Consider the following 27,168-nt stretch of genomic DNA (forward strand, 5'->3'; position numbering starts at 1 on the left):
AACTTTGCTGACACTCATCTATATAATGAGGATAATAACATACTTTACAGGTTGTTGCAAGAGTCAAAACAGATAGTTTATGTGATACAGTGCTCAAAGTACTTGGGGCAATATCAGAATTCCGCAAATGGTACTTAGTATTTATAAGACCCGGGTGTAATATTTCTTTGTTCTCTAAGGCTTTCAAAGGCCATTGGTGAAAAGAAAAGTGAATCATAACCTATCTTTTCTCATGAGTTTCCCTGAAATATTAAACCAAGAACTAGAATCAGTAATTGCAAGGCAACCTGCATGGGAGTGAAGAATTTTGGCCCACTGAAGGATGGTGTTCACATAGCCACAGAGATTAGGGCCCAGCATGGGAGGGTAAGTAAAATAAGGAACCCTGAAGTGGTGAGCAGAGGAGAACACGAACCTGACTCAACAGCTTCCTGAGGCATATACAGTATGTTTCCTATTTAAACTGCTTCAATTTACCTGTTTTGAACCTTATACGGTACTATTAACATCCCTGCATTTGTAAACACCATCATTTCAAATAAGAAAAAAAAATGAGGACTTTAAAACTGCTCCCACAGTCCTCACTGCTCTGGTTCTCATGAGGAGGCAGGCAAGAGCACGTGGCATCAGAAGTGCTTTCCAGGCACCTGGGTCCAGAGCCCGCCTCACCCACAGGAAAGCATTCCCTGTCTCCCAGAAGTTAGAGGTGGAAAAACTCTGTGCGGGCTAATCCTTCACTTTGAGAGCTTGATAATTAGAGCTCTAACACTTCTATCAGACGATAAATTCCTCTCTTGCTCGAGTATTTTCTTAAGGTGCTTGTGTGTTTCAACTAACTCTGTAAATAGGTACTTCCTAGTATTACCATTGTTGTCAATTCAAGAGGCTACCTTTATACCTTTATACAATATCTTAGCTCAAACCACCAAAACTTATCTTTCAAGCATTCATTGTATGATTATCCAGAAAGCATAAAATCTTCAACAAGTATAATGCCCAGTGGGACAACAGTTGAGGCAAAAGAATATTGGTAAGACCTGCAGGTTACTTCCCCCCAGTGAAAAATACTCCTGGACGGCAATATTTAGATCTAGGCCTTAAACCAATTTGGTTGATAGTTCTATTTAAATAAAACTGCAGCAAAATGAGGTAATCAATTTGTATCATGTTCCTAGAGTTTGGGAATTTAACTGCTTATGTTAATTATTAATATTCTTCATGCAAAAGAACCTTGGCCTTATTTTCTGTTCTTGGGAACCACGTTAACTCTGCGCCTCAAATATACTTTTATATCCTTCAGGTTGAGGAGCTGGGAAACTGGAAAAAGCACAAGGGAAGGTAGCCTGGGCATGGTAACCCATGCCAAACAGGTGTAGAACAACTCCCCCTCACCTTCTGAAGGGCGCTTGAAGGTTTGGAGGGAAAGTGCAAATATTACAGTGGCCCAGGCGTAATGTGGACAGGGAACATGGTGGTGTGACGGGGGCAGAGGGCTCACCTGAAGAGCGGCACGCCCGGATTCTACTCCAGCACTGCCACCAGCACACTGGCGGCTGTGACGGTGGCACGAGCGTCTCTGGCTCTCAGGGCTCCTGTCAGCTAAGGCTGGCGTGGTTGGGTCACACAGTTTCCTGTGTCCCTACCTGACGTACTCCACAAGCTGCTCAAACAAAACGTACCCAAACCGAGGCCGCCTGGAACAAGTAGGCCTGGGCAAGGTGGTGGCTTACAGGGAGAAGACTGAACAGAAATCCGCATCCCAGCAGGAGCATGGGAGGAGCAGAAAGGGGGCGGGGGCGGGGGTCCCCGACCTGCAACCGGCAGGCCTGTTCCTGGGCAGCACAGCAGTAGGGGCCGGTTACTCAAGTCTTCACAGCTCAGGTTCCACTCCCACAACACAATGGCTGCCATGCAGAGCGCATGGGAGCAGAAAGCCCTCTGTAAACATCTGTTAATACCAGGAGATAAAGTGTTCCACAGAATACAAAAGTTCTGCCCATCAGAGACTTCGATTCTTTCTAAAATTGAAGACTGCTATTGCCTTAAGACTTGGAGTAAAATAAACATGATGAATGGGATTTAACTCTTAGATAACAGATATCAGGCTAATGATGAAATGATAGCTGTACTACATTAGCATAAACTGATCAATGGAAATTCCCAATAAGTAGCTAAATCCCATCTGTATTATGGATAACAGTTCTTGTCATGATAAAGAGACATAAAAACATTAGAAGAGATAAAGGGTCATCATTTAGCCTGCATTTTCCTAGACATAGTCCATTTCATAAATTCTTCTGTTCTATAAAGTAATTCATCAGATGTATATGGAAATGTTAATTCTTCTGTCTTTATATGTTCTTCCACATAAGGGAATTTTTAAATTAGATATTTTGTTTGACCACATGATTCTCTTTTCCTTGGTTAAGTAAATATGGTTACCATGTATGAAGACGTGGACAGAGAGTCTACCCTCAACCTTCAACATCATCCTTGCAGTACAGACTGTCCTTGCAGAACGCTAGTAATGTCACATATTTAGCAGTAGCTGGGGGTGGAATTTCAGGGAAAAGTATTATATAATTAGACTATAATTATTCTGGCATTGCATAATAAAGAGCCTCGTTTTCCCAGTGTGCAGCAAGTGATGGAGTTGCCTGCCTGCCTGCCAGCCTCTATGGTACAGGTAGATTCTCCAGATGTCCTCGAATGCCCTAAGGAGCTAGAGTAGATCTGATATGAGTCACTGTCCCCCCAATCCACTGGGTCCAGATATAGCATACCGGGGGAGAGGCAGACCATGCACACACTTCCTGTTCCTCCAAAAAAGGGAAGGAGGCTGGTGACCGCTGAAGCAGAACCAGCCAAAAACACAGGGGAAACTGACCACTGGGTCCTTCTCTGCCCTTCTCCTGCAGAGAACTCTTGCCTTCCCGACCTCACCACGGGGACTGCTCTCACGCTTGCTCGCTCATGACTGGGCAAACAGGCTCTTCACCAGCCACGCTTAAGCTCGTGTGGAAGGTAAAGGGATTAGTGGGCACGGCAAACCCACTTGGCTGGCTCCTTCGCCTGCCTGGCTCAAATCCATTCACCACTTCACGCTGATTTGCATTAAAAACTTGGAAACTTTTATCATAACCTCTACAATGAGTCTAGTTTCCCCAACCAGCTCCAGTCAGTGAGGAGTGAGAAGTTATGGAACTTACATAATGTTAGGTACTTAGAAATCTGCCAAGTTCTGAATCTTATGAGACCCTGAAAAGTTTTCAGCACCCTGTCTCTAAACAGATTTCAACAGCACAATACCCTGGAGCCCTTTCTTTGAGCCCTAGTGCTGGCTAGGCACGTTTATTTCAACTTGCCAGACGCGCCTTTTCCCCCCTCACCATGAACAAGACACCTTCTGACATTTTACATTAACTGTTGCCTAAGAAAGCTCAGTTATTTAAACTAACCTGAGGGAATTACCTATCAAAGTAATAAGGTGTCTGCTGTTGATTTTTGTTGTGGATAATACACAGTTAAAGAATTAAACCAAAATGAAATTCCTCTTTTTCTAATTCTACTTATTGTGAAAACATGTAAAACAAAAATACAAAGTCTTTTTTTTTATCCTCAATTAAAATCAGGAGAGACCCCCAGGAATAAAAACAATTAATGTACAATATTAAAAATCATAAATTGCTGAAGTAAAGGCATTGTGGTTTTCTTGAAAAATTCTATCAAGTTCTCTGAAGTTAAAAAATATATGAATACAAAGAAACCAAGGGATTTAATTTAGTTATATAATGAAAATTCTTTGACAACACTCCCCACCAAAGGTTGTTAAAATACCTGAATCTCTACTGGTTTTAAATTCTTTTTTAATACTTTCCCACCTAAGAAAGTGACTGTTTATCCCCTCGCTTTATTTCTTAAAGCTCTCAACCCACCAAAAAGTGACTCCCCTGAACAGGGTGACCCCCAGAAGCGCCTGTCTCTCTGGGTTTATGCCAATCCATTCTGTTTCCAAGGAACAGAGGATAGCAGGAAAAATTAAGTTTAAAAGGGGTTTTGTCTCCTTTGAATGCAAATTACATCATCAAGAGAAGACATACAATCATTACAAAGAGATGCTCTCTTACTTATTTTTCACTGAGCCTGAAACCATCCTGACCTCAGTTAGCCAAAGAAGCCAGGCCAGGGACCTCCTGGAGTCCTACAGTCTGGAGCTGCCCAGAACCAGCAGCCCAGGGGTCACAGGTTGGAAGAGCGCCTTTCTCTGCTCAAGGGTGGAGGGTTGAAGAAATCAGGGTCCTGAAAGCATGCCAGAGTGAAGCCTGAGCAAAACCGGGTAATGAGCCAGAATCCCAACGGGACAAGACATCCCAGAGAAGCCGAACACCCACCACCCAGAATTCCGGCCAGCAGCCAGAGGCTCAGACAGTCCTGCTCCCAAAAGGAGCACTAGAGAGAAGCCTGCTTTTAACAGCCTCTATACCTGTAGAGACTTAAAATCAATTTCTTGAAGATACTTCAAGCATACTGAGGCCATAAACAGGCTTCATAAAATTGCTGTGTGGTTACATAGCAATTAGTATGGTTAGCATAATAAATCTTCCCATTGGTTTGCCCCATCCATAACAATCGAAGTACAAATTTATAAATGTTGCAAGTAGTAAGTAGAAAATAATCCTCAGAGGCTATACTTAATCTCCATATAATTATACAATAATTAAGTAGTATGTTTCCTAAGGTATAATTTTTAAACTGCTGTAAAAAAGTGAAAAATACTGTCAAAAGAAGAAATGCTTTCAATTTATTTCATTTACTCAAAGGGCTCCCAGTTTAGATTCTGACATTTACTAGCTACCATTACCTGCTTAATGTCTTCAAAAATCCCTCTAGGAACCTGTGAGCGTCACCCTGATGACAGATAAGATTTTCAACATAATTGTAAACCTTGTGTTCTTATTTTGCTACATACCGCAATTTGAACTGTGATCGAACTTCCCCATGTTCTATTTGAATCAGTTCATTGTAGCAAGCAGTTATGCTGCTATTCTCCATAAATCTCTGAAAAGAAAGAAAAGATAATACATAAGACATACAATTCTTCTTAAAGTGTCTAATAAAGAAACTTAGTTTTTTTTTACCCCAGGTAACCGTTACCTAAGACAACCAATAGATAAGATGAGATAAAATAAATCAGTTGTCAAGGTGTTTGGAAAGCTTGCTTAAAAGCATGAGAAAGAGCTGGTAGTACTTTATGCTTAACTCCCTTAATAACAAAGGTGGGGAAAATGTCATTATGAATATTCAAAGGAAAGTAAACACACAAAGGCACAGAACACCTCCCTAACCTTGGGAATTACTAAAATGACTTTGCTTTATATTATGCTGTGTAGTCTTCTAAAACCCAGCCCCAGACATGGTCAGTGCATGCCACACTATGAATGATCTCTTTCAAGGGAAGAGGCCCTTCCTAGAGTCCTCCCTCATCACTGAGTGCCTAATGCACTCTCCTCTCTCTCCTGTCTTACACACACACACACACACACATACACACACACACACCGTACCACGCATCTAGTATGGAAGCTGGAAGGGCTAAGGAAACAGGAGAAGCCAGCCATGAACACATAAGTATTTTATTTCTTACAAAGTTAAACATGTTAGGTTCAGGTTGAGCTTCTGGAGAGGGGAAGATTCTGTATCAGCCTATAACAGAGCTCTGAGTGTGGAGTGATGCTTCATAAATACTAAAAGAGATCTATGACAAAATGAGTTTTGAAAAATGTTGGGGTAAGGTTTCTTTTTTTTAAATGACAGAAATTTCAGAAGTTAATTTTGTTACCTATTTTTAATTATAAAAGCTTTACTTATTCATTTAAAAATGTTTAGAATACAGAAAAATATAATGAAAAAAATAATCCAAATTACTGATAGTCATAAGCTAGAGCTATCATTACATTTTGGTTTATTTCCCTTAGGATCTTATTATGCCTATATGCGTGTATCTATTATATGGAAGTACATATAAAATTTACTGCATTTTCATTTTCACATCTAAGTAATAGCTATGAGATTTTATTTTTTTTTAGCTCTAAGAACTTCCATTGTACTTCCTGTGATGGTTTCTAAACACTGGGTACTTTGTACATAGCTGGCACTTAAGTGTTTTAAAGACTAAAGGTAGAAGACTCCACTGTCTTTCCTTTTGCAGATTTTCCAGGCTGTAGTTAACTCATATCACTGAAATAACTTGAGTGATCAAAAGTAGTGGCCTTCAAAGTTCAAGCTAAGAATCCCTCAGGGATTCTGTTAAAAATGCAGATACCTGGGCTCTACTTCCAGAAATCTAATCAGGTTTCTCTACTACAGGACTTCTCAGAGCATTCAATATGCTCATGTGCAATGTTGCTAATGTGCCCTGTGGATTTTCAGGGAAGGGAGAAGGAGGAACAGAGTCTTCACTGATTTCCTAAAGTTATTTGCCCACAGAAGCTGTTTTTCATGGAACACCAATTAAAAGCTTTTGGCACACTAGCATTCTATGGACTGGTTTGGGAAATACTATTTTAGTGGACCCAACACAGAGTTTGGAAATATACACCACACATTTGCACCTTAACCTTGTTATGAGTATGAACTGGCAAGCTGTTGAGTCATTTTGAGCCTGCTTCCTCCTCTGCAAAAAAGGGGAAAATATCAAATCGCTTATCTGTGTATGAGGATTAAGTAAATAAGCCTAGAATGGAGCCTGATAAATAACAAATTTTAGATCTCCTCTTTCTTCTCCACAGAAAACCTCTGCAGAGGAGAACTGTCTGGCCATCGTATTCCCAGCAGGCCTAGCACATTGCATCTCACATAGTAAGTGCTCAAAAATTACTTGCAGAATCAAATAATCATCATTAAAAAAAACGGGGCACACAATGGTTGATATAAAAACAGCTAGAACCGCCCTTTGCTAAGATGCTGGTTTCTAAACAGCTCTTTGGGCAGACTAAGCATCAAGCAATCGGCCACTCATACATAGCTACAGAGGCGTCAAGAGGAGCCGTGGGATAGTTAATGGCACGATTTGTTCCTGGATTCCCCACACAGGCACCCATAGGCTGAAGCACTGGGTCAATTAGCTAGCAACACAAGGCTGAGTTTCAGGAGATGATTTAATACAATCAAAACAACTCAGAGATAGGAAACAATCTCACAGAAGGCAAAAATAGTTGGTATATTTGCAGGGGTGCTTGGGTAGAATAGCCAAAGACAAGATTTTGCCTAAAAAAGGAGACCAGCCACCTGGAGAGCAGCCTCAGCTGGATCTTGCGCCACGGCAGCTCAGGAGGGAAAGCCTCCGCAGGCACAGCATGCTTCCTTGGGAGAGCAAACTACCTGGGGGCACTGTGACCTAGCTGGCAAATGGCCGGGATCAGATCCAGGACTAAAGAATACCAGGTGGTTCCTGACAGGTACTGGTTTTCATGCTCCCACCAAAGGTTTTATTCATGGTGCTGGCTACAAAAAGCAGCACATCTGGATGAAAAGAAAAGAAACCTACTACTTTGTTGCAAAACAAAGACAAGGGGGACAAAGAAGCTTTCCCTCCTCAATTTACTTACTAGCATTTGCACCCAAAGAAGGGGCCAGGGGTTCTTCTAGGCTTTTCTACAGTAGATGTGCAGTCTCAGCCCTCTAGACAAAATGTCAGTCTCTAAACCAGGCAGAGGCAGGATCATGGTACCCATAGGATCACCAGATTCCAGGACACTCGTCAGAGTCCACAGGGATCCTTCCCACAGAGCCCACAGTGTGTCGAGCTGCCCTCCTACCCATTCCTACTTCATCCTCACGCTCGGGAGATCCTGCCTCAGATGGGAAGGACAACATTGGGCTGGGGTGCAGGGAAACAGTCAAGTGAAACAAAAGATCTGTGCCACCTATGCATAAGTTAAGGTTATTACTCAGAAAATAAGTAAAGAAAAAGTTTCAGCCACACGGTTTGATAATTTTACTTTTGCAACTCCCCACTCCAAAACTCAGAAGCATTGTCTTAGGCATTCTCTTTAAGATACAACACGTAAGAGCAGCATTCAGAGCCAAGAGGGGGCCTTTGAGACAAGAGGAAAGCGTTAGGTAAGTGATATTGAATAGGGTGGTAATGAATAGAAACATTCATTTCTATTACATGTGTGGACCACTATGCTACCTTGAATATTTCATATAGCACTGCTACTTCCACATTAAAGCATACCAAAGCACAAAATGACCACATCACACGGGCAATTTCTGCTTCTCTGTGGTCTACAACAAAGAGAGGATTTTTTTTCTAACCCAGAGTAGCAGAGCACCATTACTTAAGGTACCCAAAGGAATTTTCATAATTCACAGGGCACAAACAATATCCTACTTTCAAAAGAAAATGAGGCATGACATCATCTATTTGAGATTCAGATTACTCCTATTGAAAGGCCTGAAAGATACCTAGTAAGCCTAGTTATTTAGTTTGTTGCTAAGTCTACTTGGAGTATCAATCTTAATTTTCAAGTTGAATATCAGTGTTATTCATATAGTTGTCACCCAAAGATTTTTCTTTGCTGATGTTTTTGGTTTAAACCAGGAGTTCACAGGATGTTACAGGTCATTTATTTGAGTTTAAATTATCAGCAAAAATTATGTAAGTCAACTATAGATCTCTGTTTTTTTTCCACAGGGTAATCTTTTATTCTTTTAATAGGAGTAATTAAGCTTATTATTAATCAAACAGTGAGGTCCTCCACAACTTTTCTATAAGGTTTAATAGTATGAAATACAGTTCTTCTAAACATTCATGTTTTATCTTTTTTTACCTTTTTTAGTCTGTCTTTTAAATCAACTCCATCATTTTCTTTTCCATTTGTATGCACACAGCCTTGCCTCCAATCAAACTTGTTCAAATTGTTCCTGCCTTGAGATACTGGATAAGCCTAGCTATTTAGTTGTATGTTAAGCATACTTGGAGTAATCCATTTTCCCCCTTTTTATTGAGAAATAATTGATGCATATCACTATCAGTTTAAGGTATACACAATGATGGTTTGACTTACATATATACTGTGAAATGATTGCTATAATAGGTTCACCTGACATCTATCTTCTCACAGATACCATAAGAATAAAAGAATAAAGGAAAAAAATTTCTCCCTGTGATAAGAACTCATAGGATTTATTCTCTTACCTACTTTCTTATGTATCTTAGAGCAGTGCTAGCTACAATCATCATGTTGTACATTACATCCCTAATAGTTCTTTATCTTATAACTTAAGTTTGTACTTTTGACCATTTTCCTCCAACTTCCCCTCCTCACACACCCCACCTCTGGTCACGACTGTGATTTTTTTCCATGAGTTTTTAATTTTTGTTATTAGATTCCACATATAAGTGAAATCATACAATATTTGTTTTCTCTGACTTATTTCACTTAGCATAATGCCTTCAAGGTTCATCCATGTTGACACAAATAGTAGAATTTGGGATATAGATTTCTTGGGTGGCAGTTATTTTCTTTCAATATTTTGAATATGTCATCCCATTTTCTCCTGGCCTGAAAAGTTTCTATTGATAAATCCATTTATAGTCTTACTGGGTTTCCCTTATAACTTCTTTTCTCTTGTTGCTCTTTAAATTGCCTTTGACTTTTGAGAACTATAAGGTGGGGCAGGTGGAGCCTGTTGCTCTGGTCTATTTTGGGGCAAGGCAACTGTTTGAGCATAGAGGACAGGGATGGGGGTGGTATGCCCTCAGCTTTTGTTTGGAAAAAAATCTCTCCTTGGTTTCTTAAGGAAAGCTTTGCTGGGTATAGAATTCTTGGTTGTCAGTTATTTCCTTTCAATATTTTGAGCAGGCCATCCCATTTTCTCTTGGTCTGAAGATTTTCTATTGAGAAACCAACTGATAGTTTTATTTGGGTTCCTTTCCCTTCCTCCCTTTCTGGGGCCTAATTCCCATAATAGTTATCTGTGCCCATTTGGCTTTGCATTATAGGAGAATCAAGGGTAAGGTGCCTTCACCTAAGAGAGGTGCTGGTTTGTCTCTACATACCCTGTTGAAGCCTGCATGCAGAAGAGGAAGAACTGTGGCCTCTTCATGGTCACCCAACCTGCAGCAAGGCAGAAAATGTGGTCACTCATCAGATACAAACCAGTGCTCCTTACACTGAAACATGGAGAGAAAGCAATGAGGCAAGCACAGCTTTGGTTCTAAGAGTGGCTTCCTGACTAGCATGTGCCCTGGAGTACATCTGCCTGCAAGGACCCAGGCACCCACCTCCACCTTCCAGATGCAAAATGAACAAAAACAGTAGAGGAAACTCAAGAAGTGCACCTGAAAGCATCACCATAGATAAACGTGCATGGCCCTTTCCACTATGGGCTGCCCTGGAGAGGTGGAGCAAACAAATGGGAGAAGTCCCATAAAGGCACAAAGTAGAGAGGCAATGCTCAACCCAGAGACTGTTGTCCTTCTTGTTGTCCCCAAACCTTCTGGAAGCATGACTCCCACCTCAGGACCTAGCTGGATCCAACCCTCAGTGTGAAGAAGACAACATGCACTACAGACCACAGCACCCCATAGTCAAGTGGAAAAGAGGTGTCATCAGGAATGCTAAGTAGAAGGGAAAAAGAGAAAAACATTATCGTCACTCATTTGATGGAAAGGTTTCTTATAACTGAGCCTAGATCTGGGTCTCAGAACTTCAGTCTGAGTACAAGGATGCTGATCACAGGACAGGTCACAGCTGTGCTACCACCATTATGCAAGAGAAATGGTGTCCCTGAGACAAGGAACAGAGAGTACACACGTTGGAAAGCAGGAGACGAAAATGGAGCAAAAGGGACTGGGTGGAGGAGCGACAGAGAACAGGAAGAGAAATCCCAGTGCCTATGTGTGGCATGACCTACAGCTGAGGCCTGCCCTACAGGGAAAAGCTGTCTTCCCAACTTCTTTTCTCCTCAGGAACTCAGTGTTCTACCTTCTCTGAATGATCAATTGGAAGGGGCACAAAAAAGTCCCAAAGGAATTAATAATGTTCTATTTCATAAGCTGGGTGACACAAACTCAGCATTTATTCTATTACTTTCTCTATATATGAAACATTTTATTTAAAAAAGGAAAGAAAGGTAAAAAACAGCAAATAAGTTGTAGCAAACTCTTAACTTGTCAAGGACTTATCAACATTTTTGCTCTACAAGTAGGAAAAAAAGGCTGTATTTCATTTGGGGGACTGTGGAATAATCCAGCCTTAGGGAAGATGGTGTTGGCCAGTGACACTTCTGGTATCTATGTCCAAGACTCTAAGACCCTGTGCTAAGATCTCTCAGTCTCCAGAAGACAAAATATAACCAAGAGGGCCAAGGAAGGCTGACTCCATGTCTCAGTTCCCCTCACTCTTTCCCGTTGAAATCCCATCTTGTCCCAGGATGGCAAAATGGTAAGGAACCAGTGGGGACAATTGCTTTATTTTCCTTGGCCCACAGCCCATGGTAGGTATCAAAATGAAGAGACACAGCTCCTAATAAGATTCTTGAGGAGTAACAGGTAAAGAGGGAGTCTTTCGTATGGCAAGACTTTGAAGTCAGGATTTCCCACTGTACTAATATGGCTTTGGACTGGAGTATTCCAAATCTCCCCTGTGCAAGGCTTGCCTGGAAGGACCTTAACTCTTCTGAGTGGCTGGCTTGTCAGCTCCTTCATTGCCGAATCTGTGCCAATTGCTACAGTAGGGACAAGTCCAATAGGCCCAAGGCCCTAATTAAAGTTTTATTCTTTTGGAAGCTAATGATGGCCATTAAGTGACCATAACACATTTTGATACTTGCAAAGATTCCAACCATTGTAATTTATACAAACAACTTTTTTCCCTCTAGGTCTTGCATTCTGAGTGCTGGCCATTTCAGACAATAGAGCCAGCAGAGCCATAGTCTTTTACCTACAGCTCAATCCCTCGTTTTTGCCTTCCAGCATTGGCATAATCCTACTGTCCTGCTTCCAGCCACATAACAGTGCCAACATAAACTGTATGACCCGTTCTTACCGCGCATTTAGTACCTTTTTTTCTCTACAACTTATTATTAAGTAAAAAACAAGCCATCTCTTATCTCCTTTCTTCAAAGAAAAAAAGATAAGCTCGAACAATGTTCTCTCCAGACCTCCTCCTCCCCACATTTTCTATTCATTTCTAGCATATAATGAGCAACCATCTCCCCCCACTCACCCCACGGAGATGTATGAATATGTGCTAACAGCAATTAAATATGATATAAAATCCTAAATATTTCCAGAAACTTGCAAAACACAGAACACCCCCCACAAAGCAAGATCTAAGGCTGGTATTGTATGGTCAAAGATGTGCTCACTGCTTTGCTAGCTTATTGACTGGATGACAGACAAATATTTCAGAATGAACAGCGCTGCTTCCAGCTTGGGACAGGAGGTCAGCTTACACTTGTGAAACCACCGCAAGGATCACCGTGTGCTCCGAGGGATTTGTGGCCCGGATCGACCTGCAATGAGAAGGCTCCAAGTCAAACCAGGGGATCTGGGCTTTGTTATTTTAAACGAATGTGAAACTTCTTCATATTGAAAATGGCACAAAACCAAGTCTTCCTCTTAAGAAAGAGTCTGAAAACACATGGAAACAAAGAAAGACATCCTTGTGGATTAGGACAACCTCTTTGCTTTACTAAAAAAAAAAAAAAAAAGATACTTTTTTTTTAGCTCCCAGGCAATTATCCAATTAGTCAGGCCTGCCAATTTTCCACTTCAAAAACTGGCAAATTCCATTTAAATTCCATGTTTTCTGATTGAAATTCCACTTTGTAAAAAGCTTGGCAGTCCCACAATTCTCGTTATCAGTTTGTACTTAGGGAGCTAACTGTGTTGGATCTTTTCTCTTTTGTAATAGTAGATAGTTCAGAAAGATGACCTTCTAATAAAAATTACAGCACTCACAGGCAGCTGGATATACAAACACCAAGTTAAAGCCTATTAAAAATGGTACAAAGAGACACCCAAATTTTTCAATTGTACTATTGTTTATACAATACTTTCAACAAATGTGTCATCAACTAGAGCTGAGAAATGCTGCAATATAGCAACTGTCACTGTAACAATATTTGTTGTATTATGACCACCTATACTTAATTTATTCTCTAGAAATTTAACAGGATTAAAATACATAATGACAGAGAATTTTGAGGTGCATGAGTCTTACAAGAAAATGTGCTATGTATGTTGCAGCTCTAATTTGGATTATTCTTGTCAGGGGTCATGAATTAGATGAACTTTAATAAAGGGGTACATACTTGAATCTTAATACAAATACGCATGCTTATTTTGACCCATCTCCTTTGTCTGACCTCTGCTTAGTTTGAGATCCCTGGGAAGAGAAACATCATATCCAAGAACAGAAGGCTCAAGGCTGCTACTGAGTGATGTGTGAAGCATCATGTATTTGTTTTTCTTTCTAGCTACTGGCATTTCAGCAACTCTCCATTTTAACCTGTTCGTACTACCACTCCCCAGGGACAGCCAGCTCATATTGCTTCATCTTCAACTCCAAAATTTCCTGACCTTTCTCAAAAAAATGTGCCTTCTCCATTTCCTACTCCTTGAGACCTGACTCTATGTGGGTGTAAGGCTCAAGAACATGACCAGCTGCTATCTTCCCAGGAAGTGAAGTTTACCCTGTGGAAGAATGGCATTTGAACGAAGACAATGCCTCACCCGACTAGGGGTAGGAGGAATGTCAATACCTCTCCAGTGCTAGCTGAGATGACTTCCCATGCAGCCACCCCAAAGAACAGGTCCCGGTAAAGTGAAGCTATACTTATTTTCTTCTTAAGAGCCTACTGAATTCGCAGGAGAAAGGCCAGTTAGCGCCTAATGAAAAATATACACGGTGCTTCAGAGGCATGCTTCATTTCTAGGGAAACACTAAGCACCTCTCACCTTCATTCAGCCTCTTTCACCCCATTGAAGTGTCAAGGGTACACTGCTGAGCTTCATTATAAAGGACAGGATTTACACAAGAGGCTCAAAAGCTCTAATGAATATACTTGGGCTGGAGCCCACAGTTACTTAGCTTTGTTTGAGATCGACTTTTGTTTTTCGGGTTGTTGCCTGCTGCCCACCTCTTCTCTCTTCCTCTCTCTTTCCTCCAAGGGAATTGGTATGGTCAGAGGGACCTGGACTTCTTCCTGGTTGAAAGGATTAAGGGAACCCTGGGGATGGGTGGGGTAGGGGTCCAAGGAAACACATGAAGCTCAGGTGCAGTCTAGCTCAAAAGCCAGAGATCTTGGGCCATGGATGATGATGAACATGCGTCTGCTGGTAGTGTGTCCTCCACTCATCTTAGGAAACATATGCTGGAAGTCAGGCATTCAGGAGTCTGGCCCTCCTCACAGGACCAGCAACAGCCAGTCAACACACCATCTTATATGTAACCTGCCTTCTGAACTGCACAGATCTCCCCTTGTTTTTCTGTGGTGCTAAGATAGAAGTACATTTATTAGAGAAGAAAACTATGTTTCTTTATATTTAAGGAAGATTATAAAGCACATCTGCTAAACTGGGCCTTTGCCCGAGTCAAAAATTCTTCCTGTTCATTTTTTTCTTTTTACACCTCAAGGTTGCCTTATTTTACATATACACAAAGGACTGTGGTATTTCTACTACAAAATCATCTAAGCAAAGTCAGTCAAGACCAAGAAAAAGTAGACATAGTTATAAAGGACTCACTTCTGAAAACAGTTTAAAAATATATATTTAATACTGAAAATATCCAAATATTTTGATATATTTATATGTGTATATAACATAATTAAATAGACAAATATCTAGGCAGGAAGATTATTTGAGACCAGTAAGACATTTAAAAATAGTTCTTTAAGAAAAATTCTTCTTTGGGAGAATGAAAATGATCAAAGAATACCAAGGCAAATGCCTATGATGAGAACCTTCTCTTTTAATATACTAATGGTCCTTGGAAGCCGTTTCCCTACCTTTCATTTCGCTAATATTCAAGAAAATTCCAGCTCCATACGTAATTGAAGTCTGTCCTGGCCTAGCATTTAATTAGTGACCTCTTCCCATATAACTTCAAAGCATTCACTTCTGCTAAATGGATCAGATCAACTCTTATGACTGCATTTACTTATGAACAGGCATGCATTTCCTCCCCAGAGTGCAAGCATTTCTGTAAACAAACGATGCGTCTGGATCCCTGGAAGATGTTCTGCTGCTGCAAAGTGGCTGCCTTCACTCCATGGAGGCTTAGCATTCATCTGCATCATCAAGGAAAATTTATATTTCACACATTTCTGATGTTCATTTTTGGACAGAATAATTAAGATTAAAATATCTGGTTTAAGTCTAAATCATATTAGTGTAACAAGAACTGTGTGAATTTTAATGCTTTTTGTGAAACATGAGCAATACTCGGTGGGGGAAAAACACCCAGAAGTTTTCAGTGGAGCCGAGCTCACACCTTTAAATTCATCAGAACTGAAATGTGGAAAAATAGAAAAGGTGAGATAAATCCATAAGAGCAGTCATAGTTTTCATTACAGATATCTGTACCTACATCACACACAAATTTTAGATGGAACACATATTGGGATGGAGCTAAAGACATCTATAAATGAATTTCACTTTAAGCTGTTAAGTGGCCATATACGTAACATATTAAATTAAGGAAGGTACCTGCACACTGCTTCTGCATCAAAATTTCGAGTTTGTCTGTGATCTATTACAATAATCTCATGGTGTTTATCTAGAAAGCACTCAAGAGCTGACTCCGGAGTCCGAGTAATATTGCATCTATAACCGGCTCTGTCACAGGCCCACCAGAATCCATCACTTTGACTATCTTCCTTTGCAAAGATCAGCAAAACCTAGAACACACAGAAAAGAGTATTTTGACTGAAATCATCATCCCTAGAGACTGTATTAAAATCAGGCTTGCAGTACACTGGTTAAAAATGCATCCTCTGGTGGGAAGCTACCTGGGTTCAAATCCCAGTCACTTCAATGGTTCCAGTGTATTTTGAAATAGGGCATTTCACTTGTTTGGCCTATGGCTCCTCCACAGTCAAATGTGATGAGAACAGGGTCACAAGCACACTGTGAGGCTTGAAAGAGCACAGAATAGGTGCTCGCTCAATCACCCTGGTAATGGTTGTTATTCATTTTTAGTTTCCTAATTGGCCTTATTTTGAAATATATTAAGCAGTGAAATTATTAACAGGATAATTATTGCAGTTATACTATGGTTCTCACACATGTATCTGGTTCCAGCGCAGGTGGTGTTTGCCTTGTGGTACCTGGAGGCTGCTTCTCTAAACTTAGCATTTAAATCCCTATAAAGATACAGGAAAGAAAAGGAGCCCAAAACAACCTCAAAAACTAATTTTAACACCCAACCCTTACTGGAATCTGGGAAGAATGATCATGAAACATGAAGCCGATTAAGCTCAATTAAGGAAAACTTGCCTCTTTTTGCCTCACTGGAAAGTACAGCCCCACCCACTGGAAAGGAGGGAGTGGCACTTCATGCCCTGTGCCCCTCATCATCCCCTGGGCTCTGGGACCCAGATTCTTGAGCAGCCAGAAAGCCAAAAACGGCCTTACCACCAACTGAACTTGTCTATTTATTTACCTGTTTATGCCTGTTTATGGTCTGTCTTCTCCACTAGAACTGAGCTTCAGGAGAGCAAGGGCCTGTCTCCTTCCCCACTGTACCCCTGTGCCCAGCACTGGGCTGGCACTCACTAGCTGCTCAGTAAGTTTTTGATGAGTAAAAGACCAACTACTTGTAGGATTTTCTGCACTATGCCAAGAGGGCTTTACTATTAATAGTAGTAAGACTATCTCACAGGTCCAGTAAGAAAACATAACCTCAAGATATTGATAAAGCATTTATTATTCTTCAGTATCCATTTCTGGTCTATACAAGTAAGAACAGTAGCTTCTCAACATGAAGAGCCTTTAAGCCAAGAGCCACATCATTCTTCATGATAAAATACTGTATGTGCTTCATTTAAAATCAGAAACAAAACAAACTATCCAACCATTACCACTACATTTAAAAATGTTTTGTTAACTGAAAATTAGCAACATATAGAATAATAGCACAATAATATAATGAACTTCATGTACGTCATCACCCAGCTTCAGCAGTAACCAATCCCCAGCCAATCTCTGTTCATCTCTATCCCTACCCACTTTCCCAACTCTTGCATTAGTTTTCAGCAAATCCCACACATCATATCATTTCATCCATATGCACCTGTTAAAGATTCTTTAAAAAGTAAACCACAATACCGTTTGATACCTGAGCCTCTCCAATAATTCTTTATCATTATATATCTGAACATATCTAAAATGTTGTTTTACACTGCCTGAATCATTTCCTGTTTTGCCAAATGCCATGTTTCCAGAAGATAAATAATCTTTTCTGGTGTGACTGTGACATTTTCTTAGCACATGGCTTGAAATGCCATGCCAGCAACACACGAGGCAGCCACACTTATTAAAGGGCTCCCTCTGGGCAAAGCTGGGTGATGGGTCCATGAGCTCCATTATATGCCTATTTCTATTCTTCTATATATTGCCAATTTTCAATTAATAAGACATTTAAAAAATGTTGTGGTAATGGTTGGACAGTTGGTCTTATTTCTGATTTTTAATAAAAGTCCAGGGTGTTCTTAAAAGTCTTTGTAGAACTACTTCTAGAAAGCAATGGGAAGTGGCTCTTCCAGGAGAAGTGAAGGCACAGCCTTGTGGATTTTGATAGTGAAAAGAAAGCCTTACAAAGGAAACTATTAACAAAGAAGCAATAATGGAAAAAATAAGGTAGAATACGTTGATTTATGCAAAAAGCCTATAGTTCTTTACTTGGTGAAGCTGTAGTATTAACATGAGAAGATCAAAATGAAGAACCAAAAATCAGAAAGATGACAGAACTTGTCTCTCATCTGTCTGGCTGAATTATATATAGATTGCTGATCAAGAATCCCAATGCTTTATATTTCCTTCATACCAGTATGTCTTGACGTTTGACTAAGAACACAACTCTTTTGCCATGTTGGACATTGCCACAGATATTAATTTCCTACATCTTACATGCCCTTAAAGACTGGAGTGCTCCACTTTTGGAAAAATAGTGTCATTCAACAAATATTTCCTGAGTACCTACTATGTGCCACTGTTTTTAATTGCTTACGGTATGTTGATGAACAAAATAAAGACCCCTTGCATTGTAGAGGTGGAGGGACAAACACAGGCATAATAAGCAAATGATATGGAATGTTAAAAGTGATAAATGCTTTTTAAAAACCATAGGGCAGGGAAAGGGGGATCAGCAGTAGGTGCTGGTAGCAGTAGGAAGGTGGGTAGGGTAGGCCTCACTGAGAAAGTGACATACGAGCAAATGCCTGGACACAGAAAAGCAAGCCAAGTTGGTATCTGAAGGAAAAGCATTCCAAGCAGAGGGGAGGGAGTTTCACTGGCCCCCACAGTGTGACACCTGCCTGCGGTGTTAAAGGGAAGCCAGTGCGGCAGAGGGGCAGATGACAGGGCGGGAAAGTCAGGTTCATAGCAGAGGGCTGGATCACAGTAAAGCCATATAGGCCGTTTTAGGAGCTTAAACTGGATTTCACATGGAAATTTACAAAACTAGCTGGTGAAGAGTTGTACTGGCCATTCCTTGTTATTGTCTATATTTCTGATGTTTTGATGTCTAGAGTTTTACTGACTCTGGAGAGGCTGCCCTCTGAGCTAGCCTGTTCCTAGAGACAGCAGCTGACTTGCCTAGAAATGTACTTTCACAGGCAAACCAACCCAGAGCCTGTACCACCACCACCTCTTCATCATGCTCTAATGCTCTGGACCACTCTCCACCTGCCCTAAGCATTCCAGGACCAGGTGCCAGACTGTTGGGGGTACCCCTAGGCCTCAGATGCCCCTAAAATGATTCAAACTAGCCAAACTTGCTTGTCCTGCCTTCCCCATTCCTTCCCATGGAAAGCACAGCTGAGGCTCTTGCCCACATCTTCCCTTGCTCCCTATCCTCCCAACCAACCCTGGTGCTCATCCTGTAGGGCATGGAATGCCCCTCCTACAGGAAACTCTGAGTAATAAACCATCTTTTCAATGATACTTGCCTCCTGATCTGTCAGCCTTACTCTACCTGAATAATAATAAAGTCTACATTTTAAAACAGGAGTATTTATATTATAAAAGCATTCACTAGAGAATTTATTTGGGTAGTGTTTAAAATTCTTTCCATTTATAAAAAATTCAGAAAGACTACTATTCAATAATTCAACTCCTAAGCAAAATGCAAATCTTTGAGAGTGAAAAGATATATATTTTAAAGTACTACAGTAATCACCTTTTCCTGATATCTGCCTATCCTGGAAAATTGGCCCTTCTCTAGGAAAGTGGTAGACCTGAGTAGTCAGGGTTGGACTCTCTGTCCTTATCTCTCAAGCCACAGCTGAGCTAATGATATTCACTTTCAGGAATCTGGAGTGTGAAGAGAGACACACAGAGGCTGGAATTGGGACCCATGATTCATTAAGAGTAGAGATACCAAAGGAAGAACCTGAAACTCCTGTTGAAGTACTCAGAGATGGCTCACATCTACCCTTTCTAAGCCATGGCTTTTCAACTCTTTGGATTCTGCAAAAACAGAAAATAAAAAGAGAGAACAATCTTTCTAATGTATTTCTTATTCATTTATTTGCTTTTCTGTAAAGCAGCTTTACTTGCAGCCAAAGAACAAAACCCAAACAAACTCATGAGCAATACAATTGCTCTTCAGGTTCAACATTCTGTGTGTCAATATTTAGTTTCTTTGTTAGATGTGGCCATTTGTAAACATTTATTGACCACTCACTGAGGCAAATCCCATAAAATCATTTTGCCATTTCAAAAGGTCAATATCAAAGGCATATAAATGAACTTGATTTGTAAAAAAATAAACTCTTTTACTTACTCTAATGTGCAGAACATTTATTAAAAGAATATTTATTGATGACCTATCCCATGAGATGCTGAGAACTGGGAGTAAAATGCTGATAGAGATGGACATAGCCCAGTCTCTGCCTCTAGGACCGGAGCAGGAGAGAGTGTCAGGTAACATGTAAGTACAGTAAACACACTACTGAGCGGTAACTATAGACAGAGCACAGACAGGGCATGCAGGACAAGAATTTAGGCACAGGAGAACGCATGGAAGGAAGCAGTTATGTTGTATTAGCCTCACTATACCATTATAAACACAGTCAAAGAGTGGAACATAAAGAGGCCCAGGACAGTGAGGAAACGTCTTCTTTCCGGGGTGAGTCTTTGCCTGCTTGGGCTCTGACCAGGATCGGAACACAACCACAGGCAGGCCTCACTTTGCATGGCAGTGTCAGGCCACAAAACTGACCATGCAAAGCAATATTTTTTTTTAAATTTTTTAATTTTTCAAAAGCAATCTTAATAAACAATGGTAACAATGATTGTCCCATGACCTTTAGACATTTTGGGGGAAGACATTAAATCTTTATTGTTCATTATCAATAGGGAAATGAAAAAAAGTACACTAATTTGGTACACTATAATTTAAAATATAAATATGGAGAATTAAAACATTCTTTTCAAAAACCTAATAAGAGTAATTTGAATGGTGCTTGCCTTCTTCTCCTTGTATAAACTGTGATACAGAGGAAGCATGTTTTCTATGCCTGGGTGAATCACAAACTAAGTTTACAGCAGCTTCCAACATTTGTGCTCTGCACTTCCAATGTCAGAAATATCCCTGAAGGTCCTTTAATTAATGTGCAGTTTTTTGCTGGCCTTACTTCCTCTGTGACACTTCGTCTTTGTCCTCACAACCACTTTCTTCACTTATTCTGACGAACCTGAACTGACTGACCTCCTCTGCCCCCTGCCTAGACCCTCTGAGGGCAGCCATGTCAACACTCCCACAGTCCACTATTTCTCCTCTAACTCCGCTTACATTTGATTCACGTTTCACATCTGGCATTTCTTTGCTGCCCTTTCATCTTTGTTGGCTACTTCCCCCTTTAATGATCTCTTTTTGTGTCATGTCATGTGTGTCATCACAGGGAGATAGGGGGCAACACAACCATACACTTTGCTGCCTCTGCTGGACTGAGTAATAGTCAGAGGCTGCCCACAGGTGTGAATCCCAGCAATGTGACTGATCACTGATTACCCTCTGCATTTGTTACTTACCTTGTGGTTTGTGGGCTAAAGAACTCCCAGGGAAGTTTGTACTCCATGCAATTATTCTGTTAAAACATGATGTAACTACAATTGGGAATTGTTGGTGGGGTCTGGTGTTTAAACTGAAATCTGTGCACACTGGAGCTGTACATGGCCAGGGCTACCTGTACTGCTTTTCAAACATCACTACAAAGACTTCACACTGCCATGCAGGGTCTCCCGCTGTCTCCACAGAGAGGCCCACCTAACTCTTCTTGGAACCATCTCTCATCTTTTGACCCATCTTCTAGAAGGCCATTAAGGCTGACCCAGCCCTGGGCTGAGAGAAAGAAGTGCAGGGGTTTGGTGTAAGAGCTGTGGAGGGGTGGCCAGTAGCTGCAGGTGACTGGTTAGGGCAGGGGGAACCCTCAGTGGCCATGACAGGAACAGGAGTCATGACTCTCAGTGCTTGGAGGAGGAAAGGACTCTCAGGTGGCCCATGGACCCGCATTCCATGGATGAAGGCTGCATCTTCCCAAAGCAGAGCGGCTGAAAGCCGGACCCACAGCTCCCGACTCCTCCTTCAGTGGTCTTTCCATGGATCAAGCTTTGCTAGAAATCCTTGTAACCATTCCTTTGACCAGTTTGATCAAGGAAGTGCTGAAAAGTGTCTTTTTGAGAATGGCCATAATCCATCTTTGACGTATAAATTAGAATGAGACTGTCTTCTCTGGTGAAGTTATTTTCCATTTGAAAGTAACTTTTTTTTGAATAATGAAAAAGATAAAGACAAAACTAACTTTGCCTTAACCTGAAGAAGACAATTTAAGTGTTGTTATTATTAGTTTTCTTTATAAATAAGGGTCTCCTAATGGATAAGCAATGTCTAGTATTAAATGTCCAATTTTCAGAATACTGGTTTGGCTTTAAGCAAAAACAAGAAGCTTCTATAATAGATCACATGTATAAACCATCTAAGGTATATCCTCATAATAGTAAACAAGTGGGCAATCTCATCAGAGGAGAGGTCAATTCAGTAGGAAGAAAAAAATGGTTTGAAAGCTTTCCTTAAATGTCCTGAAGAAAGTGATTAAAGCTATAGTTTGATGAGAATTGTCTAAGGGCCAGCCCTTGAAAGTATTTTAAATATACTATCTTATTCAATAACCCTTTAACAGTTCTTTGGAGGTAGACATCATCCTCATTTTACAGACATGGAAACTGAGACTTGGAATGATTAAGAGACTCACACACAGCCACCAGCTAGCTAGATTTGACCCGAGGTCAGCCTGATCCCAGAGCCTGTGTAATCATTATGTTAAGTGACTTCCTCTGTTCTATTTTTACCCTCCTAAATGATGGGACCAGACTTCCTATCAATTCTTTGTTCCCCAAAATTGGCTGAGCCAGGGAGAGGACACCACTCGGTAGCAGCATTAAGGACAGGCAGGATGGGAGATGCCAACTGCAGCAAGTTACTGAGTCTGAACATCTCTATCACTCAGTCATTTCACTCAATATGTGAAGGATAACTCCCTGAAGCCACATGATCTCCAATATATAAAACCCATAATACATAGGGTTCTAGAAAAATCCATGTCTACACAATACAGAAGAATAAATATCAAAGGGACATGCTGCCTGCTAGGAAAAAGCTTAAGCCACAGCTGTGAGGATTCATTTCCAAGTCCATTTGGAAAGCCCAGTGTGAGGGGCAGGGGCCAGTACTCTAAGCAGAAACATGTCAATTCTACACACTGGGGAAGTAATTGTGCTCCAGACATTGCTGAAGAAAAGGTCACTTGGTTTTCAGATGATATGTTGATATGAATCTATGCCTCATAATATTTCCCCTACCTTTTATTTTCTTGCCAAGACTGGAAAATACGACTTTTACTGTGAGTCACAGCCACTTGCCCAGGAGAGATGTTGCTACAAACTGTGCTACATTTCTCTCCAGCACTTCCACCCATTCCACTCTGAAGAGTGTTCCTGCCAGCTCCTGGGGCCACAGGGAGCCCTCGTTCCATGTCCTGATGTGGGAGCCAGTTTCCCCGGTGGACCAGAAACAGACCCTCAAAAGCTGCCACATCCTGATGCTCTTACTAAGCAAGTTCCTCCCAAGCCCTAAGGGCTCTGGTTGATGTAATAATTAGCATTTTTGGCATGCCAGTGAGTAACAGGATAATTTTTCTCCAATCAAATAAACAAAACCCACACCTAAAATGAAGACTCTAGGACAAAGCATGGTTTTCTAAGCAAAGCTGTCAGTAACAGTGGCACCAAAACACCTAACTAGGTGTTATAATAAACTGATGAGCCAAAGAGCAATGTGCCCCCTCTCTCCTCTTTGCAGCACCTAGTATGGAGCCTGGGACATGCAGGGACCCCAGGTTACTACTCCACGGACCAACGAGTTAAATGCTGCATTTGAATGAGACCACGTGTAAAGGCATCCTTGGTTCTAAGCTAAGTTCTAATGTTTTTAAAAAGGATCTATTATTCTGTCCCTCACTCAGAGAAATATCTTAACCACTTGCATCTGCTGTCATTTGGGGCCAAGCTCCTGTGATGGGAAGCAGGAAGGGTCTATAGTGGCCCTGGGAACATTCCAGCTCTGGTGCTTATTGATGGGTTCATGGTACTCATTTCATTGTTATATGTCTTCGTTTATGAGTCCAAGTTAAAAATATTTTGGTACGTCAATATGCCTAATAAATCCAAAATTACAGATAATTGTTTTTCAGTAATGGGGAGTAGGGGCTGTTAAGGGATACTTAATTCTTGTGGAGGACTATATGTTTGAGATGACAGAAATACAGTTATTATTTCAGACTTGGTTATAAAATTTGACTGCTAAGCATGCACATTAAAAAACCTAGGAGTAATCACTAAGCAGAAATACAACCTACAGTTTTGAAAACAGAAGTTTCTGAAAACTCTCAATTTGACAAAAGGCATAAACAAGAAGAGAAAGGGTAATGGGATAGAAAATACAAAATAAGACTAATTGAATCAGTAATCACATTCTGTGTAACCAGACTGAACTCACTTATTAAGAGACATATCAGAATAGTCCTTAGCAAAATAAAGCTATGTGCTACTTGCATAAAATATATTTAATATAAAGTTGTAAAGAAAATTGAAAATGAAAAGACAGAAAAAAATATATACCAGGAAGATGTTTACCAAAGAAAGCCCTGGCAATATTACCAACAGCTAAAATAGAATTTAAGGCAAAAATTCAAAGAGGGATATTACATAATAATAAAAGGGACAGTCACCAAGGCTATGTAACAATTAAGAATACACTAACATTTTGTAAAAACATTTTTTTCAAAATCCAGTTACAAAAACAATTAGAAGAGCCATAGACTAGAAGAAAATATTCTTGAAATCTGACAAACGACTTATATAAAGAAATTCTACAACTCAACTTTTAAAAAGTCAACCCAATTAAAAATGGGCAGAAGACTTAACTAAACAGTCACAAAAGAAAACAAAAGAATGGCCAATAAGCAAATAACACTCAAAATTATTAATCTTAGAGGAATAAAAATTTAAATAACCGTAAGATAGTACTATTCACCCACTAGATCAGCTAAAATTAAAAGACTGAAACATCAAATAATACCAAGGATTTGGAGTAACCAGAATGCTCCTGTTGTTTGTAGGAGTATAATGTGGTACTACCACTTTAAGATCTGGAAGTATTTTCTAAAACTACACCATGATTTTGGAGATTCCAAAAGACAATTAAACATATTAAAGGCATTGAATTTGGAAAGGATGAAGTAATGACAACATCTTGTATATAAAGAATCCTACAGAATCTACAAAAAACTTTTAAGAGCTAATAAATGAGTTCAGCAAGGCTGCAGAATAGAAGATCAATATACACAAATAAACTGAATTTCTATACATTAGCAATGAACAACCAAAAATGAAATGAAGGAAATAATTCATTTGTCATAGCATCAAAAAGAATGCAATGTTTCAGAAATAAACTTGTCAAAAAACATGAAAGACACACTGAAAACTATAAAACATTGTTGAAAAAAGTTCAAGAAAATCTAAATGGAAAAACATCTTTTGTTAATGGGTTGGAAGACAAAATTGTTAATAGAGCAATACTCCCAAAATTGATCTAAGATTCACTATAATCACTATCAAAATCCCAGCTGGTTCTCTGCACATAAGAAATTAATAATCTGATCCTAAAATTCATATGAGGATACAAGGGATACAGTTAGGCAAAAATAATCTTGAGAAATAAGTTGGGGGGCTCACATTTCAAAGCTACAGTCATCAAAACTGTGTGTTACTGGCCAAGGACACACATATCAATAGAATAGAATTGAGAATCAAGAAATAAACCCTCACAATTACAGCCAGTTGATTTTTGACATAGGTTCCAAGATAATTCAATGGGGAAAGAATATTCTCTTTAACAAATGCAGCTGGGACAATGAGATACCCACATGCAACAGGATGAAGCCCTACCTCACACCATATATAAAGATTAATTCAAAAATGAATCATACAGTTAAATATAACAGCTAAAACTATAAAACCCTTAGAAGAAAATAAAGGAGTAAGTCCTTGTGACCTTATATTTAAGCAACTGATTCTTTTATATGACATCAAATGATGATGAACAAAGAAAAATTTCATAATGATGCCTAGAGCCTGACACCTTTCAAATAAAGCTTAAAAATATTCAAAATAAGTAATTATTATGAATGGATACATATATATGTAGAATAAATACACAACTATTTCTCATAATCAATCTCCAACTAGGGGTTACTTTTGGGGGTGGGGGACAAAGGTATGAATAAGGGCTTAAACAATATCTGTAATCTTTTGTTTCTGAAAAAAAAATTCTGAAACAAATAGAGTATACTGTTAATATATGGTAAAAGAGGAAATGGGTAACCTAGAAATAAACCTAACCAAGAAGGTGAAAGACTTGTACTCTGAAAACTATCAGACATTCATGAGAGAAATTAAAGAAGACATAAATAGATGGAAATCTATCCCATGTTCATGGATATTGTCATAATTTGTCATAATGACCACCCTGCCCAAAGCAATTTACAGATTCAATGCAATCCCTGTCAAAATATCAATTTTTCAATGAGCTAGAACACATAGTTCTAAAATTCATATAGAACCACAAAGACCCCAGATAGACAAAGCAATCCTGAGAAAGAACAAAGCTGTGGAGATTACACTCCCGGACTTCAAGATATACTATAAAGCTACAGTAATCAAAACAGTATGGTACTGGCACAAGAATAGACCCACAGATCAATGGAACCAAATAGAGAGCCCAGATATGAATCCATGCATATATGGTCAATAAATATGATAAAGGAGCCATGAATATACAGTGGGGAAAAGACAGCCTCTTCAACAACTCGTGTTGGCAAAACTGGACAGCTACAGGCAAGAGAATGAAACTGGATTACTTCTAATTCCATACATAAAAATAAACTCAAAATGGATCAAAGACCTGAATATAAGTCATGAAACCAGAAAACTCATAGAAGAAAACATAGGCAAAAATCTCTTGAACATATAAGCATAAGCAACTTTTTCCTGGACACAGGACACACAGGACATCTCCTTGGGCAAGGAAAATAAAATCAAAAGTGAACTGAGACTACATCAAGCTCAAAAGCTTCTGTACAGCAAAGGACACCATCAGCAGAACAAAAACACACCCTATGGTATGGGAGATTATAGTCATAAATTATTTGTCCAAAAAGGAGTTAATATCCAAAATATATAAAGAGCTCATATGCCTCAACACCAAAAAAACAAATAACCTGATTAAAGAATAGGCAGAGGACCTGAACAGACATTTCTCCAAAGAAGAAGTACATATGGCCAACAGGCACATGAAAAGAAGCTCCACATCA

General features: G+C 39.9%; 1 protein-coding gene across 22 annotated transcripts in view; it reads right to left on the reverse strand.

The window, feature by feature from the left end:
- Window positions 1–27,168, reverse strand: part of PDE8B (phosphodiesterase 8B) — a 348,583-nt gene that overhangs the window by 86,259 nt on the left and 235,156 nt on the right. For all 22 annotated transcript variants that reach the window (XM_073234856.1, XM_073234853.1, XM_073234843.1 and 19 more), the window contains 4 exons: window positions 15,725–15,915; window positions 12,466–12,525; window positions 10,067–10,124; window positions 4,970–5,058 (listed from right to left, as the gene is read on the reverse strand). In XM_073234856.1, the coding sequence (XP_073090957.1) occupies window positions 4,970–5,058; window positions 10,067–10,124; window positions 12,466–12,525; window positions 15,725–15,915 (398 nt within the window). The remainder of the gene's footprint in view (window positions 1–4,969; window positions 5,059–10,066; window positions 10,125–12,465; window positions 12,526–15,724; window positions 15,916–27,168) is intronic.

This window comes from Manis javanica, chromosome 1, assembly GCF_040802235.1.
Source record: "Manis javanica isolate MJ-LG chromosome 1, MJ_LKY, whole genome shotgun sequence".
NCBI classification, from domain to species: Eukaryota; Metazoa; Chordata; class Mammalia; order Pholidota; family Manidae; genus Manis; species Manis javanica.